The sequence below is a fragment of the Cupressus sempervirens genome, chromosome 3 (assembly GCF_028749045.1).
Source record: "Cupressus sempervirens isolate cs-2001-9-10 chromosome 3, ASM2874904v1, whole genome shotgun sequence".
NCBI classification, from domain to species: Eukaryota; Viridiplantae; Streptophyta; class Pinopsida; order Cupressales; family Cupressaceae; genus Cupressus; species Cupressus sempervirens.
Genome location: NC_143120.1, coordinates 30682965 through 30700962, shown reverse-complemented (window position 1 = coordinate 30700962; position 17998 = coordinate 30682965). Strand labels below are relative to the sequence as shown.

The window sequence follows — 17998 nt, the reverse complement described above, 5'->3', positions numbered from 1 at the left end:
AGAAATCAAAATCATCTACAACTAATAGTCTCAAAATTAAATCAACGGTTTCATACTGGATCTTTCTAGCTGGGGGTGTTATGCTCTTCATTGAGGCCCCAATGATCATTTGTTTGTTTGGCCCAAAATGGTCTTTAAAGACGAGCTAAATTGTAGGAAAATGACATTGGATTTTTTTTAAATAGCAAGTGGAGAGACAAATGGGTCATAAATCTACTTAACCATCCTCACACTAATGAGAACATAAAGTGTACGTGTTGGAAAATTTCGGTACTCTCATCTAGCCAAAACATTTAGGCCGGAAAAAAATCATGCTATCTTAGAGAAGATTGAGAATAAAGAACTCGTACTATTTGAAACAAGGGGGTGGTTCAAGCGGAATGATATTTCATCAAAGAGTGTAGCTTATGGGGATATTCATAACTAGGTTGATGACAACTTAAAGGTGAACGGTCTGGAAGAAATTTTGGAGGAGGCAAAACTAATGTTTCTTGCTCAACATTTTAAACAGAAGGGTCAGTATAACAAAGAAATTGAAAACAGATTAATTTGTTATCTCTTGATTCCTTAGACTGCTAGATCTGTAAACATCATTATAATTCCTTCATTAATTTCATCACATCGAGCGCAAACCTCAATGATCTTCATAACTTTTATTAAAAAACCAACCTGGTCTCAATTTCTTCATAATGCCTGTAATAATGTCCTCAAAAATAAATATGTCCAACTGGATACATTCCGTGCAACTTGTATCTAAGCTTGAACTAATAGGAGTTACACACAGCCAATTAATAAACTAGCTTGAACAAAGTAGAAATTCCTGATGCCGCAGACATCAGAAATAGTGATGATGCTAGGGAAACTTGGACTTCTGTGTCGACGTAATGAATTTTGCCACATTGGATGGAGGAAAAATAACTCATAGTTTTCTCTGTCTGCTCAATGAAGGAACCTTCCTCACTTTAGTTGCTTGTTCAAAAGCATAGGCAATCTCAATGAGAGTGGTCTCTGACCCTCGTCCCCCTCCAAAAATAATGCCAAAGGGAACACCACTCGTATCGTAACCTGCAGGCACACTGATACCAGGATATCCTGCAATGGCTAGAGCACTTGTCATCTGAAGACTTGTGGACACCAGGGCATGTAGTTTATAGCTTTTTAATACCTTGTCAATTCCACTTCCTGTTAGCATGCGTTCCATCTTTAGTGCCTTTTTATATTCCTCTGCTTTCAAGCCAGATGTGTTCTGAGACTGGAGAAATAACTCTTGTCCATACTCTGAAAGTTTTTCCTGATTAAAAAAGATAGATATAAGTATGTTAAAAGAGAAATTACAACATGCAGAAAACAAAGTGAGAAAGAGATGTTTCACCTCCTTGGCATGTTGTTTATTAAAGGTGATGATTTCAGCTAATGTGCGAACAGGAGACTGCAAGAGCCCTGAAAGGTAGATATTCAGATCATGTTTAAAATCATACTCTAGCACAACTCCCTCAGAATCACCGCTTATATTCCAAAGATTGCTGAAAATGTGGTTTTCCACTAAACTTACCCCTTTCTTCCTGTGCATCGGAAATCAAGATAGGTCATGTATTTTTTTCTAAGAAGAAAATATATTTTGCTTCTGATGTTGCTTTAAAACTTTTATTAATTCTGTGGAATATTTCTGGTGTTAATGCAGCTTTTTTGATAAGGCGCTGTTAGTGGATTAAAACCTGCTCTCAAACAATAAGTACACACTTATTTGCCCCTTAAAAGGTTATACTTACCTCAAAGTTGCTAGATGCTTCTCAAAGGATACTGCTTCAACAGATCCAGCTGATAAATCTGGGTCTCGAACTATACCCAGCCTCTTTCCCTGGAGCCCTTCTGTCTTGAGGAATTGCTTATACCCACCTTTTGGAATAAATTGAGCTGCACTTCTTGTAGCTTTGTGATCATTAACATCATACCCAACAATCTCATCTAACAAATAAACAGCATCTGTTACAGTTCTGCAAATTGGTCTGTTATCAAAAAATTCAAGTATCTTAGAATCATGTTATATCTTTAGGAAGAAGTGAAGTTGTCAAATAATGGTTGATTTATCAGATATTATTCATTGACCAAAATGCATTGATAGGCTTGATATAGATCTTTTGCAAGGCACCTGCGTTCCTTGTTTTTTAATTAACTTAAGAATTCAGAATTACGATAAGCTTGCTATATATTTTAGCCAATATCAATGTAAAATGGTTTGGTGGATCATATGTTATGCTTTCGTTTTTTCCCATTGAAAAAGGTGCTTCACATAAAACTCCCATGTCTTCACTGTTTGGCATCCAAGTTTGTGGATAGCTTAAGTATATGGCTTGCCGTTTAGCTAAAAGCTACCTTTACCTTCATGACATGAGCTAGGCTGAGAGGAATATATACCCCTCATTGCTTATAGCTAATTGAATGAATTTTGGGGTCGTGCAATGCTGGAGCTTTTAACCGAAAAGAAATGCTAGGGCAAAGTACTATTCCAAATTTCCATTGAAGAAAGAAACAAATTATGAGAGTCCACAAACAACTATAATAGGTTAATGTCTACAATTGTAAAAGTATGACTAGCTTATAAAAGTAAAATAGTACTTGACCATCCCATCTCCAATGAGCTACAAAAGAAAAAATAGGGTGCAATGATAGGGTTGTTCTAAAAGAAGGGACAGAATTCAAGGGCCTAGAATGTTGCATGAAATCTGATGAAGAGAGTGAATCTTTGACAGAGCAAACCGCCAAAATCAAGACTTAAGTTTCAAACTTCAAGGAGGATCTAAAACAAGAAGTGCTTATACATTGCATATAAGAATTGAATATCAATTTGAGATGGGTAATAGAGCAGAAGTCCTTGACAAGTAAATATGTTGTTTCAAAAGTGAAATCCCAAGCTGCAGTTTGGTAAACTTACAGAAGCAAGAGACAAGGGAAGGCAGGAGGACGATAACGAGGTGGCTTTAAACTTTTGAAAAATCGAATTGAATTTTCTGTCATTGAGCAATCATAAAATCGTTTTGATGATTTCACAACTTAAGCAAGATGCAAGTGTACAAGAAAACATTGATCAATACATGAAGTTTCAAATAACAGTAACTGTGACAGGAGATGGAAAGCTTACTGCCACAAGGTATTTTAATTGATTATGTTTCCGACTTGAAGATGAGTTAGCCTTAATTATGCTGCATTCTGTTGATGAAGCCTAACACTACGGATGAAGGGACGAAGAAAATATAAGCAAGAATTTGTCGAAAAGAAGACATTTGCAAAGAGAGGTGGTCTGGCTTTCAATAAATGTTAAGAGAACCTTCACCTGCAAAGAACGATGAAGGTGAGAGTATTAGAGGAATGGGAAACTTGAATGGAAGAGGTAGAGAATCAATCCAAAAAGGAAGAAGACATGGTGTCATAAGTGTGGTGAAGTTGCTATCAGACAGATAAAGGCACCCATCTGCATTTTGACAATGTCCCATAACCAACACATCCAAAACAACCAAATTTAAGCTTCGTTTCATATTGTGTTAAAATCAATCTTACCCACTCCCATGACTGAATTTCCATGCGAACATTAGAAGCCATCAAGAAACACATCCTTAGACATTTCAACTGGTGTTCATTTGCTTTAATGTAGAACTCCTACTCAATCTGTTTGGATGTTTGACATTTTGTTAAATAGTGCAAGGTCTGATTTTTTATTTTTTTATTTTTGGTTTGTTTTATAATGCTTGTTTTGAATGCCAAATGATGAGAGAACTTGCAGAAATAAAAGAGAAAAAAATGCATCAAACATAAACACCAAATTTCTCTATGAAAGACCACTTTATTAGCCTCAAATCAGGTCTGATGACTTCAGATTTGACGTATATTACAAATGACAATGAATCCTCACATACCCAGAAGCAAGAATGAAACCCCGACACCTTGTAGACGATATAGTTGCTTCAAAGGATGATCATAATAGCTGATAACAGTAGCAAATTTCTTAAGAAGATCTGATGTAAATCATTGTCCTTCAAACCCAAGCTGTACCTTGTTCAACTAGTCTAAAATATACCAACCCTTGTAACAAAATCTCATAAAATATTTCGACTGTGATGATAAAAAAATGTTGTTCCACCTCAATTGACTTCCTAATCTCAATCCAAATCAAGTTACACTAGCTGGAAAATTATAAAACCAACAAATAACACACCCTCATAGTCATAGACCTCTTAATAAATGATATTTTTAGCTCCTCAATGCCAAATATTTGTAATAAGCTCAAAGCGAATTCTGGAATGAATCCACCTAAGAGGCTGAATAAGTTTATATACACACAACCAAGAAACTCCAAAGGTTTCCATCCTCAGATTTCCTATAAATGAAAGTCAAAGCTATCAAGCTTCTTGGAGGTAAATTAAAGAAACCAAGAATGTCAAATGACTTCCTCAAACTCTTTTATAATCCTCTCGTGAAGATTTTGGAAACCTATTTAAAATCTCACATTTAATAATTCAATACTTATTTTTCATATGGGAATTAATGAGAAAGTGACCCCCTCATATAACTTCTTCATTAATATAAGTCACTTTAATATCCTTATACCTCCATATATTGGCAACCCGTTTGGCATTACAATTAAAGTACTTTATGGTATTAATATATTAAATGCACACTCAACCCCTTATATGCGCTCCAATCAGAAAGATATTTAATTTAATTAATTATATTGAATTCAATAGTAGATTATACTTAATTAATTAAATTAAATCATTAAATGACAAATATCAAACCAACAACTGATTATGACAACTTTTCAGATATAGCCATGGTGTTCTCTGAACATCCAGATGACTTACCATAAACATTAAGTATGGACCCAAATGTCCATGTGACTTACTAAAAATAGAAAGACCATATAAATGGATTTTGAAAGGCCTCTATGGGGAAAACTGCAAATAACTAATAAGTTGATGTATTGAGATGGAGAGTACTGAAATAGACACTGAAAAAGTTATTTGATTAACCCCGAATCACCCTCCAAAGGCTGTCTAACAACCATATTAGCCTATGGAGACCACTAATAATAGGCTAACTTCTGAAAATAATTGATGTTTAGGAAGGTGCAAGAATGGGGACATTATAGTCCACCCTCCCCAAAGATTGTCTACACTTAAGCAATCTACACCTGTATACCAAACAAAATGCTACCTGCATCTGTATGTCGATTAGGATACCAGGATTCCACATCAATCTCAGAGATATCGCTCCACCAATCCATTGTGCCAATCTAACATAATGGTCATCAATCCACAACAACCTAGGAAGCACCCAATCTATCATGTAAACCCTTGGATCCCAAGTCTAAGATTCATAATGTATTTCAAGAGTAGCCAAATAAGTATGCTACTGACAATTCTATAACATAACTACTCATGGGGGTGTTCCACCTAGATCCCATAGCCAAACTAGAAGTCCACCATTTTATTTTGATATGATCATTACCATGTTGAGAGGGGTAGTGTAACTCATCTGGATTCAAACAGGGTTGTGCCAAATATGTCACCACCTAAATCCCTATGAACCCGGAAGCATCTAGAAGTACTAGCTACACACACTCACTTTCCAACTCTTGCAGATCTCATATGGATATGCTAAATTCCCATCATAAGTGCAGGATAATGCATATCTCCTAGGCTACTGATATAGGATAGATCAGTGGCCTCCAAATAGAAAATTTGACTATGGGAATACAAATAACATCACCAAGGTCATAGGATGATAATCTCAACTGTGTGCCACTCTCTACTGGAGAGGAAATGATGGAACTCTGTTCGAAAATCATGGACAATCATCCTCCAAAAACTATAAAAGAAGTTTATGTTCCATTAAGTAGGGCAGCCTTCTCCTTTCAACTTATGGAGTAAATTTTCATCACCACAGCAGGGATACCAATGCCAACATGCTCACTGAAATCACAGTCCCCCTGATTGATTCTCTTGGATGGTATGTCAAGATGATATAAAGAAAAGGAACTGCTGTCATACATCAAAAAATTATCCCTTACCTCAAGCCCAAGTGTTATGTCTTCTCAATCTCAATCATCTCTCTTTCCATAGGTGGATAGATATCAGCAAGCATTGGTTTCCAAGATGTCTCCTAGTGAAAATCAAGAGTACCATGTGTCACAAACTTTATCCCGTGGCTGCTAGCTGACTCTTCATGTCTATATGTCTCTTCTACCTTCATGCCTTCATCAAAGGAGCCTTCAAGTCCTTCCTCTGTGTCTCCATTTTTTATGATCTTCATACTGCATTATTTTTCATCAGGTATTGCTGACAAAGAAATTTGAAATTCTACCATGCATAATGAAGAGTGTGCTATTCCCAACTCCTCACCAAAATTACCCATGTCATCTCCTTTTCTTCTCAAAGCATCAGAGTAAATGTCAGCAAGCATGAGGAGATGATCTCTATCTACAAGTCAGTCTAGGTAGTTTTATTTTACTACTACGAAGACCTCGTTTAGGTCATGTATCTTGGCAAGAGATGGACCTCCTCAAAACCATCATGATTCTCTAAAACCTTCCAACACATTTCTGTCATCGTCTTATGAACATGATCAAACTGGTTTAGAGATACCTTCATTTACCCTTAGTTGATCTTCCAAAGGATCTAACTTATGAGACTCAATTCCTCCATGTGAAATTTCTGCTGTCTTCAAAATTATGCACCTCCAAATTATGTGAGCTAACAAGGGTCTGTGAAAAATCAGATTCATATGATGAACTGGTTGTTTGTCCTTCAAAAACTTATCTTCTGGGCCACCTTCTCACACTAGCTGAATTGGAACTAGGACAGCAGTACTTCCAAATACAAAAATATCATCATCATTTTCATTTTCCTAACCAACTCACTACGTTTAGTATCCATACAAAACTCATTCATGAGTAAACTGTTGCTACATAATTCAACATTATAAATGGCATCATATGTCTCATAGTTTTTATTGGGCCAGTCTGACTGCATGGATAAAGCTACTGTTATAACATCATATTCAAGGGATTCTTTCTCTTAAGAAGATGCATGTTCTTCATTAGAAGTATCCTGGAATTCTAAATTATTCCCATAATGTATTAGATCATCTTCTATAGGAACAACATCAACAATTTTACAACACGTTTCAATGCAATCTTCATGAAGAAATGGAGGAATCAAATTATGCTCATACAAAGATTGATCAAAAGGACTTACCTCTTCAAAAGATTTATCTATATCGATCTCAAGCTCACCAATAAAAAGCTTAGCGTATTTCTCACTTGAAGAAATCTATTCTTCATTCTCTTTCCTAACTGGCCCATCTTCTTTGGCTGAGTTATCTTCTTTGGCTGACTTATCTTCCTCACTAACCCCACATCTGTGATCATGTGTCCAAGTCTTCTGACATTTGAAATAAATCTGATCTTTCCTCATCTGATTCTTTCTCTTTTTGGCATACCCTATAACCTGTGAGTTTAGTTTCTCCACTCACTGCCCTCTTTTCAGTCTTTCCTTCAATGCTTGGCTTGAAATTTCATTCGCCTATAGGCTGATTAATGACTGCTGAAAAATCCTCATAAAGACTTCTAGATACTTCACTTGTAATTGCATCATCTCATTCATTCCTTTTTTGCAATGTAAAGTGGTTGTCTTGATTGGTACTGATAAGCATTTTTTCTCTATGTTGTATAGTTCCTCTTGACTTTGCAAAATCCTTAGTTATTTTCTCCCAGCTAAGCTCCTTTTCCTTTGTTGGTGAAGCATGAAGAAAAGTGGGTAACGATCTTCCATCCTCAATTCTGGACATTAATGTAATCTGCAGTTGAAGCAAACTGATTTCTACCCTCTGGCTGGCAGAATCAAGGCTCTGATACCACTATAAGAACCCTTGCTCAAGCTGATTTTTAAAAAAAAAAATTTGGATGTCTGCTATTTTGTCATATACTTTGCATGCAAGGTCTGATTTCTGATTCTAAGCTCTTGTTTTCTTTTTTAAGTTTGTTTGAATAAAAAATGATGAGAGAACATGTAGAAATGAAAGAGCAACAAGTGCAAAATACATAAACAAATATTTTTCAATTAAAGACCATTTTATTAACCTCAAATCAGGTTTAGGTCTGATAAAGTTACAACAGCAATCTAATTAATTCAGATGTGAGGTTTATTACAAATTACAATGAATCCTCACACACCTAGAAGGATGGAGGCCTAAAAACTTGTAGATGGTACAATTGCCTCAAAGGATGACCATAATGACTGATAACAACAACAAATGTCTTCAGAAGTTCTAATGTAAATCAGTGTCTTTCAAACCCTAGTTGTACATTGTTCAACTCTCAAAATATACAAATCCTTATGACAAAAGCTCATTACATATTTCAGATATGATTTCATTTCCTGTTCACAATGATGCTTCTGCAGGTATGTTTCTTTGAGCAAGTTTTCTTTTTGTTATAATTCTTCCTTCATTTTTTATTTCCTCTCTGTCTGCCTGCCTGCAGCTTCAACTTCCTCTGCTTTTTGTTTCAATCCTTCTTCTTTCTTTCTCAACTGTTCTTGCATTATATGTAATCTATCACTTTCTTCTCTCAATTATGCTTCTCTTCTTGACAACATCATAGCCTTCCTCATGTGCTTCTCCTATTCTTTCTTCATCCTCCTGAGGGTTTCTAGCTTTCTACGGAGCTTTCATAACCCTCTTCTACTGGTTATTTTCCCTCTCTTGTTCCAATTTTTTCTTCTTCATTCTGCCTTGAATGTAAAGGAGATTATTTCTCCTTTGACTCTAGTGACTTTGCCATGGAAGTTATCCATGAGCTTTAGCACCAGTGCTTCATTAGATCCCTCATATTTCCACAAAAAATCCAGCCATCTAACTCTCTGCAATGACCTCAGATTTTGGGTCCAATTCCAACTGTTTTGGTTCCATTTTCGCTTCTTCCCCATTTGAAATATGTAACTCCCCACTGTAGAGCTCAAAGATACATGTAGAGCAAAAGAAATTTGCAGAGCAAATAAAATGATGAAAGAAAGTGGATGAAACAAATGCTTTTCAAAATCTCGCTTGAAAATGATATAATCTTTGGTCATACAGAAATTATCCCCTTTTCATTCTGTCATTTTAATTTACTTCCCTCGTACTTGTTCATTCCCTTTCTTCGTTAAAACACATAACACATGGTCACTGATGTTTTCCATAGAAATTGGCAGTGCTCCCTTTTAAGCTGGAGTACTTATTGAAAAGGCAATTTCCTTTTTAAATTACCACTTGCCATAATTAGCAATTAATAATATCTTTTTAGAAAATCCTACTCAAAGATACACTTTGACTAACTAGTAATTACTTAATTAATGGAAATTCTTACACTTGTCCTAATTTATTAATCACATGACAAATAATTATGCAAAAAGAACTGACCATTTATTAAAATACAGATAAAGCATCCCTTATTCTCAGTCATAACTGACAATTACCCTTTTGTACTTTGAGTTTGCCGATTAGTTCTTCAATCAGGAGCCACTCCGGAGAATTCATCATCAAGTTCTTCCATATGCTTTATTCCCATTTTTGCCAGGAGTTACTAGGAGTTTTTTCAATGAGTTGTTGAAATAGATAAACTGTCATCTCTGATTTTCAATTTATCTAAGGGAATGAACCACCATTGCTGGTTTTCAATCCACCCCTAGGCTGTTCGCCATTTCTGGTGTTCAATTAGCTCCATTTCTTGGAAAGTAGATCAACATTTCTGGTTTTCAATCGACTTTCTTTATTCTTTCTTGCTGTTGAGCATAGAAGAAACATCTTCTATGGTAAAATGTTCTACCCTTGAATCAACTTCTGCAACAAATTCTTCCTTGGACTGAGGTTTGTGATATAATTTCAGTCAGTCACCATTTACTAACATTGTCATAGTTTCCCCATCAACTGGTATTAACTAGACTACACCATTTTGATATACTTTTTCAATCTCATTAAATTTACCTTTGAATTCCTGGAACTTTGAATCAAATAACAAGGCCTAATCCCCTGGTTGAAAGTTTATGCTTCTAATGTTCTTGTCATGCCAGAATTTCCTTTGGTTTTGAATCAATTATGTTTGTAGCAAGGCCTCTGTTCTCATTTCATCCAATCTATTTAATTGCTCAATTCTTGATTTCTTTGCATCTGTCAAAGAAATTCCAACTTCTTTTAATGTCCTCAATTTCTGATATTCAAACTCTATGGGCATTACTGGATATTTCCTATAGACAGTTCATAAGGAATAAATCCAGTACTGTTTTTCCAAGTAGTATTCTAAGCCTAAACTGTTTCTTCTAATCTCTTAGACCAGTACAACTTGTTTGATGATACAATCTTTGTCAAAATGTTTTCATGTTCTCTATTTGTCACATCCACTTGATCAATGGCTTCAGGGTGATAAGGAGAGGACTACCTCTGTGTTACTTGATGTCTCTCTAGGAACTCACGCATCATTCTTGAAATGAATTGAGGTCCTCGGTCTGATACTATTTCTCTAGGAGCTCCAAATCTCTGAAAGATGTGCTTATACAAGAAATTTGCAATCTTATCCTCTCGAGCAACAAGTATACCTTTGACTTCTGCCCATTTAGTGACATAATCAGTAATGACCAAAATATGATGATTTTCTCTGGCAAGGGAATCAATTGGCCCAAAAATCTATTCCTCATTTTTCAAATGGTTCTAAGGTAATTTGAGGCTGCAGCAGCATGTCCATTGTTGGTGTTGGCTTTCCTGTTCATTGACATGCATCACAATGTTTCACATACTGAAAAACATCCTTGGTTATTGTAAGCCAGAAATATGTTGCTCCCAAAATTTTATGGACTGTTCTCACAACTGAATAGTGACCAGCTGCATCATGAAATGATTGTATAATGTCAGACTTCAGTTTCATGCACACAACAACGAAGGATTGATCAGGACATTGTTTAAACAAAAGATCATCCACCCACACATACCTGGAGCTTCCCTGACCAACTTCTTTTGTTTAGTACTTAAATAAGGACATCTTCCTGTCACCTAAATTTTTTCCAAATCAACAAATCATGGTGATTGTATAGAGATAGCAAACAAATGCTCGTCTGAAAATGCATCATTCACTGGTTCATCATGTTGCTGCAAAATCACTCTGGACAAAAATCTACAACCACATTGTCTTTTCTTGATTTTTCAATGATGGTTATATCAAATTCTTGCAATAATAAGAGCCATTTAATGATTCTTCCTCCTACAACAGCCTTATTCATCATATATCTAATAGCAGAATGACCAGTGTGGATAAATACTTTATATCCTATTATGTAATGTCTGCATCTATTTATAGCACAGACTACTGCAAGGAATTCTTTTTCAGTTGTAGTGTAATTCTTTTCAGGAGGGCTCAAGTATTTACAAATGCAATAGACAGCGTGCATAATGCCCTCTTCTCCTTTTTGTCCGAAAACAACTCCTATTGCATAGTTTGAAGCATCAGTATGAATATGGAATGGATTCATACCAATTAGGTCCTTTGATAACAAGTGTTGAAGACAATGCGTCCTTGATTTGTTCAAAAGCTTCTTGACATGCAATAGTCCATTCAAAGTGAGAATCCTTTTTAAGAAAAGTAAATAGAGATCCAACCTTCTTACTAAAACCTTCTATAAATCTCCTATAATATCTTTCATGTCCAAGAAAATCTCTTATATTAGTTTGATTTTGTGGAACAGTGATTTGTTTGATAATATCCACTTTACCCGGATCTACCTTGATACCATCTTTTGAAATGTGATGGCCAAAACCATTCCTTCCTACATCATAATTGAATATTTCTCGTGGTTAAGAGATAATCCATGTTCCTTACATCTCTCAAGGACATTTTCCAAGCTCGCTAATGCCTCTTCAAAATCCTCACCACGAACACTAAAATCATCCATATATACTTCACAGGATGTTAAATCAGCAAAAATGGCTAAAACAACTCTTTGGAATGTAGGTAGAGCATTACATAACCCAAAAGGTAATACCTTGGCGTATGTTGTTTACCGTATGGAGTAAATGGTTTAATGCATACAGACAATAGACAAGAACATGTAACACAGCAGTACTCCTTTTATTATTCACATATATGCTGAAGAGATTACATAGTGCTTCCAATGATGATTATCACAATGATCCAAAGTCCATTCTGGACAGTGTACATATACCATTCCGAAAGGGTGACTCAACCATCACGCGTCCTTTCGGATGCTAAACTACCCGTCAGCTATTTTATAACTTTACCGACAACATGCTAATCTACCCGTCGACTATTTTATAATTTTACCGACAACATATGTCCCCCAAGGGCATGTAAATATAGCCTTGTCTTGGTCTTCCAGAGCTACCTGGATCTAGTTATATCCACTGAATCCATCCAGAAATGAGAAGTAACAGCTGCCAGCAAGGTTATCTAGCACTTGATCAATGAAGGGTAAAGGAGAGTAGTCTTTCTTGGTAGCTTTGGTAAGTTCCCGATAATCAACAAACACTCCATTTTCCATTCTTTTTAGGGACAATAGCCAATGGGAAGACCCATTAACAATCCGAGATTGGATAAGATAAATCCTACTTTCAGCGATTTCTTAATTTCCTGCTCAACCAAGTCTCTTGGTGCTGGATTTATTCTTTGTTGACCTTGTCTTACTAGTTTAATATCCTCTATATATATAATAATAATGAGTACAAATATCCAGATGTATTCCTCTCATTTCCTAATACTCCCAAGAAAATCCTTGAGTATTTTTCTCAAATACTTGCTTCAGGTTCTTTTCTTGTGTCCATGAAAGCTTAGAATTGACAACTAATGGTTTATTCCCTTGAACCAAAATTAGTTTAGTTTCCTTCACATTTTCTTTCAGTTACTTTATCAATGAATTATAAAAGACATAAACTATCAATTGAGTGATGCAAAGAAAATTATTCTTTGTTTGTTTTGTTATTTTGACTTGTAGCTTTATTATCTTGAGAAAGCTCAATATCTTCAAGTTTTGTTTAATAACTATTGACACGGAAGTCTGCACTTGAGGTATGAACCTCAAACGACCTCGTGTAACATGGAAATGACCTCCAAGTGTGGGACTTGCGCTCTGAGGTCGAATCTCCGGAAAAGGCCGGCTTTCTTACAATCAAGATGCACCTAACTACTCTTAAGAGGAAAAGAGAGGAGATGCAAGAAAGAAAACAACCTAATCTAATCTAAAGGAGGTGATGCACCTAATTGAAGTGGTTGCAAATTTTCTCTTATATGCACAACACATCAATAAATTCCCACATACACAGATCCTGACTCTATTCCACTCTCAAAGAATCACATGCAGGTCTGGAATTGATCAAATGTTGAACGAAAAGACATCTTCACAATACAACAGTTATCAACAGTTTTGAACACAATATATAAGCCTTAGGGACTAGAAAGAAACATTCAAGACAGCAAAATACATGCACAAATCATGAATGGAAAAAAGAGGTAAAAAGAGAACTATTTCATTAATGGAAAGCAAGAAATACAGTTGCAAAACTCAAGGCTACTGCAAATAGACATAACAGAACAGGGAAGAACAACTAAAACATATTTACAATTGCCTTTTATAGAGTTCAGGCATAACTCTGATATTTTTATTGAGTTCAAACTCCAACCAGGTGGAGTTGGATTGTAGATGAGAGCAATAACTGATGAATAGAGGAAATCATGATCAAATGCACATCTCCCATATAGAAAATCTAATATTTTACATGCAAATCTAATTTGAATAGACTAAAGCGGCAGCCACAACCATTCTGATTAGGTAAATGGATAAACAAGGCGAAGAAGGATTGTCCTTTGCATTTACCAGGCATGGAGAACACCAAAAAGGTGATCGCAGACGATTGAGGACCTATTTGCCATTAAAGATCTATTAGTTTCATGTTCTCGACCATGCCAAATGAGCTAAGTCATTAGCCACGTGGCCCAATATCCTTTAAACATTTAGCCACCTTGCCCAGCAGTCTAATTGTTTGTTGACCTGTGCATGCTCACTGTTTTGTGGCTTCACAACTGACTTTTCTCTTTAATTGTTTAACCATGCAAAGCCACGATGTCCCCATTTTATAACATATCACTGCATCACAACCTTTTATCTCTTTAGCCCTTTCAACGTTGCAACCCTGTGCTCAACATGAAATTGACCTTTTGCAACATCGCCGCAATTATGGATCTAACATTTCTCGTCCCTATGATGCTGCAAAGCCATTCACTTTGCCTTTGTCACTCCATCGCGACTAATTTCTTGGTTAACATGAAATGCATGCGAAGATGTGACTCCTTGAACCTAACTGCTAGCATCCACCATTCGCACAGTCGCGACTTAAATCTTTAATGCAACCTAGCAACCTACGACCGTGCGAAAATCATTACACTAGCCACCATCACAAGCTCACAACAACCAAGGCCTAATTGCCAATTAGCCATGCAATGATGTGTATACTATCATCTTTACCTTTATCACTCCATCGAAACTGCCAAACATGAAACCTAGTTGGAACATGTGACATTGCAAAGACCATTAATTGCTTATGGCTCTCTATTCATGGCTTCGCAACTTAAAATATCTTAGAGCACTTTAGCCTGCGATGTCACGATAACCACATGATCAACTGTCACCACACCTTCGCAACTTAATCCATTAACCTTGATGTTAGCCCTGCAATGATGTGCTCTATGTATATCGTTGCTTCGCAACCTAAATCATGATTAGCTCTGAAACCCTTGTGATAGTGTGAACAAGACCTTTTTGCAACTTTGCCACTTGAAACTAAACACTAACCTTGTTAGAATATATAGTCCACTGATATAACTGAGAGGGGGGTGAATCATTTATACACTTAATATCACCAATAACAACTTTAAACAATCTTAACCATATGAGTAATGTAAACTAAAACCACAAGAAGATACTCATACACAATAACACTAGATATGTTAACTAGGGAAACCCTTGATCAGAGGGAAACCCTGGTGGGGATGGTACCCACAAGATGATGTACTAATATAAATATTCCTTGTTAGAGGATAGACCCTGTTAGGAGTCTGTTACAACATTTAGTACATATGAGTCCCTATTAGGAGATTCCAACCCTATTAGGAGTTGTGGAAGACAACTACACCCACTGCCCAAACAGCTTCATAAGGCAAATGAACCCACTGTCCAAATGATCTCTGTATTATTCTTTGCAGAATAATAGAATTGAAGTGTACTTCCTTCCTCTATGTCTGTCCTGTCAACCAGACTTCTGCTCCTTCTGATCTTGTAACCAGATCACGAACTGCTCATCCAATAATCCCTTGGATCGCTTAAACACATTCAATCAAAACTCTGCTCCTTTTCGCACTTTGTACTTTAACAATGATCACAATACTTCTTTTACAAATAAGGAAAACATCTTTCCTTTATATAATATCTTCATAATAATTCCTTGAGTCAGCCTTGAGGCTTTCCCAATTAATTAAAATAAGATATATAATTAATTACAATTACAATAGCACTGTCGGCTCACAATCTATTACAAAAATTTACAAGTGTGACTCCAAGTCTCGCGTACTCGTTGGCGTCATCACTTGACTGTCCTCTGTCACTGGTTGACTGCACATCACCTTATTATATCTTGGCTAAAAGATAGAATGCAAATATTAGAAACTACCAAACAAATGCTATGTTTCTGTACTGCTCATAGTAAATCAAACATAACTGTCGTACATCTTCGACTCAAACTTCATCCTCTTAACCACGTCATCAGAACACTCTCAGGAACATGTCCTTAACTACGCATCACTTAACCCTTACTCAGTTACTGCACAACACAAGATCTTTGACTGCTATTCTTCTAGTCTCTACAGAAACCATACTTTGTTGTCATCAATGATAAACACAGTCATGAATTAACATGCCAATGTTCTCCAAAGCTTAAGATACTCCTCCAAAGTAGTATCATCAACATTCATGCTAACAATCTCCCCCTTTGGCATTGATGGCAACATGGATGAAAAACATCTAAGTTCCAAGAATACCAAACTAAACTTTGTTATTGATGCTCCTCATCTTCTTTAGGATTAGTAATGGTTGTTCACTGGGAACAACTTACAATACTTTATGCTGCATATCTCCCTCATAAAGATATCTCATTGCACACTTACACTTGCTTCTATGCACTTACATGAATCTTTCTATAACTCTCCCCCATTGCTGTCTTAATAGGTGCTTCTCTCCCCATAACGTAGGATATGTCTTTCATGTACATTTCCTCCCCCATTGACATCAATGTCAAAGGTGTCAAACTCAATACCAATTGCTAACCTGCTGCTCCAAGTCATTAACCAGCTCGAGTGTCCAAAGACACTATTCATTACCAAAAGTCAAATACCAAGAGTCCTTAATGACTTAGTACATACCAGATACTCCCCCATACAGGAAGCATCATCATACTGTCAAGTCAAATAATAGTGCTTTGTGCCACTGGATTGATGCAAAGAAGCATCATCATACAGTCCAGTCAAATAATAGTCTTCTGCGCCACTGGATCGATGCACTCTTTCCATCAACTATTCAGAAGTAGGCAAGGGCATCACCCCAAGCATACCTCTCAAGTACTCAAAAGTATCTTTAGGAAAAGGCTTTGTAAAAATATCTACAATCTGATTCTTAGTACTTACATTCTCCAATTTGATCTCCTTTTCTGTTGCTTTCTCTCTCAGCACATGATACTTAATAGATATATGCTTTGTCTTAGAATGCAATACAGGATTCTTAGACATACTCACTATACTTGTGTTATCACATTAAATGATAGCAGGTTCTTCAATCTCAATTCTGATGTCCTTCAACATCTGCTTCATCCACATAACCTGATTATAATTGTTTGTTGCTGCAACATATTCTGCCTCAGCAATGCTCTGTGAAGTACAATCTTGCTTCTTTCTTAACCAAGAAACCAATCTTCCTCCAAGAAAGAATGCTCCACCACTGGTGTTATTTCTATCATCCATATTGCCTGCCCAATCAGCATCAGTATATGCACACAAAGCGAAGTCATTTGATCTGTCATACCAAATTCCATAGTTAGATGTCCCTTTTAGATATCTGAATATTCTCCTTACTATTGCAAAATGATATTCCTTAGGATCAGCTTAAAATATAGCCACTATCCCAATTGAATTTTCTATATCTGATCTGGTGTGAGTCAGATATTGCAAACCTCCAATCATTGATCTATACTTCTACTCTACTGCAAGTGTCTCATCTTTGCTAGATAACTTGTGACCAGTTATCATAGGTGTGCCAACAGGTTCGCAACTTTCTAAACCAAACCTTTTCAATAAATCTTTTAGGTACTAATTTGCGAAATGAATATACCATCATTATTCTACACAATCTACAATCCTAGGAAAAACTTCATTTCTCCTATCATGCTCATTTCAAATTCATTCTTCATCTCTTCAACAAATTTATCACTAGTTTCATCATTGCCTCCAAAAATGATATTATCAACAAATATTACAATGATCAATAAACCATCTTCAATTTCTTTTAGATACAAGTTACTGTCTATTAGACCTTTAGCAAATTCAAGCTTTGCCAAGTAACTATCCAACCTTGCATACCAGGTTCTTGGTGCTTGCTTCAGACCATAAAGAGCTTTCTTCAATCTGCATACCATGTCTTTATCTTGTGATAAGGGAAATCCTTTAGGCTGCTCAATATAGACTTCCTCTTCTAATTCTCCATTTGGAAATGCTGATTCAACATCCATCTGATAAACTTTAAATTTCTTGTTTGCTACATATGCCAAGAACACCCTTACTACTTCCATTCTTGCTACAGGTGCATATGTCTCCTCATAATCAATGCCTTCTTGCTGTGAATAACCTTTACAAACAAGTATGGCC

At 36.1% G+C, this 17998-nt stretch overlaps 1 protein-coding gene across 1 annotated transcript in view; it reads right to left on the bottom strand.

Annotated features, from left to right (window-relative positions):
* Window positions 1–630: 630 nt before the first annotated feature.
* Window positions 631–17998, bottom strand: part of LOC149564619 (putative amidase At4g34880) — a 68639-nt gene continuing 51271 nt past the window's right edge. The window contains exons 3-5 of the mRNA XM_089818165.1: window positions 1770–2006; window positions 1373–1562; window positions 631–1291 (exon numbers count right to left, since the gene is read on the bottom strand). Coding sequence (XP_089674291.1) covers window positions 920–1291; window positions 1373–1562; window positions 1770–2006 — 799 coding nt within the window. The 3' untranslated portion in view covers window positions 631–919. The remainder of the gene's footprint in view (window positions 1292–1372; window positions 1563–1769; window positions 2007–17998) is intronic.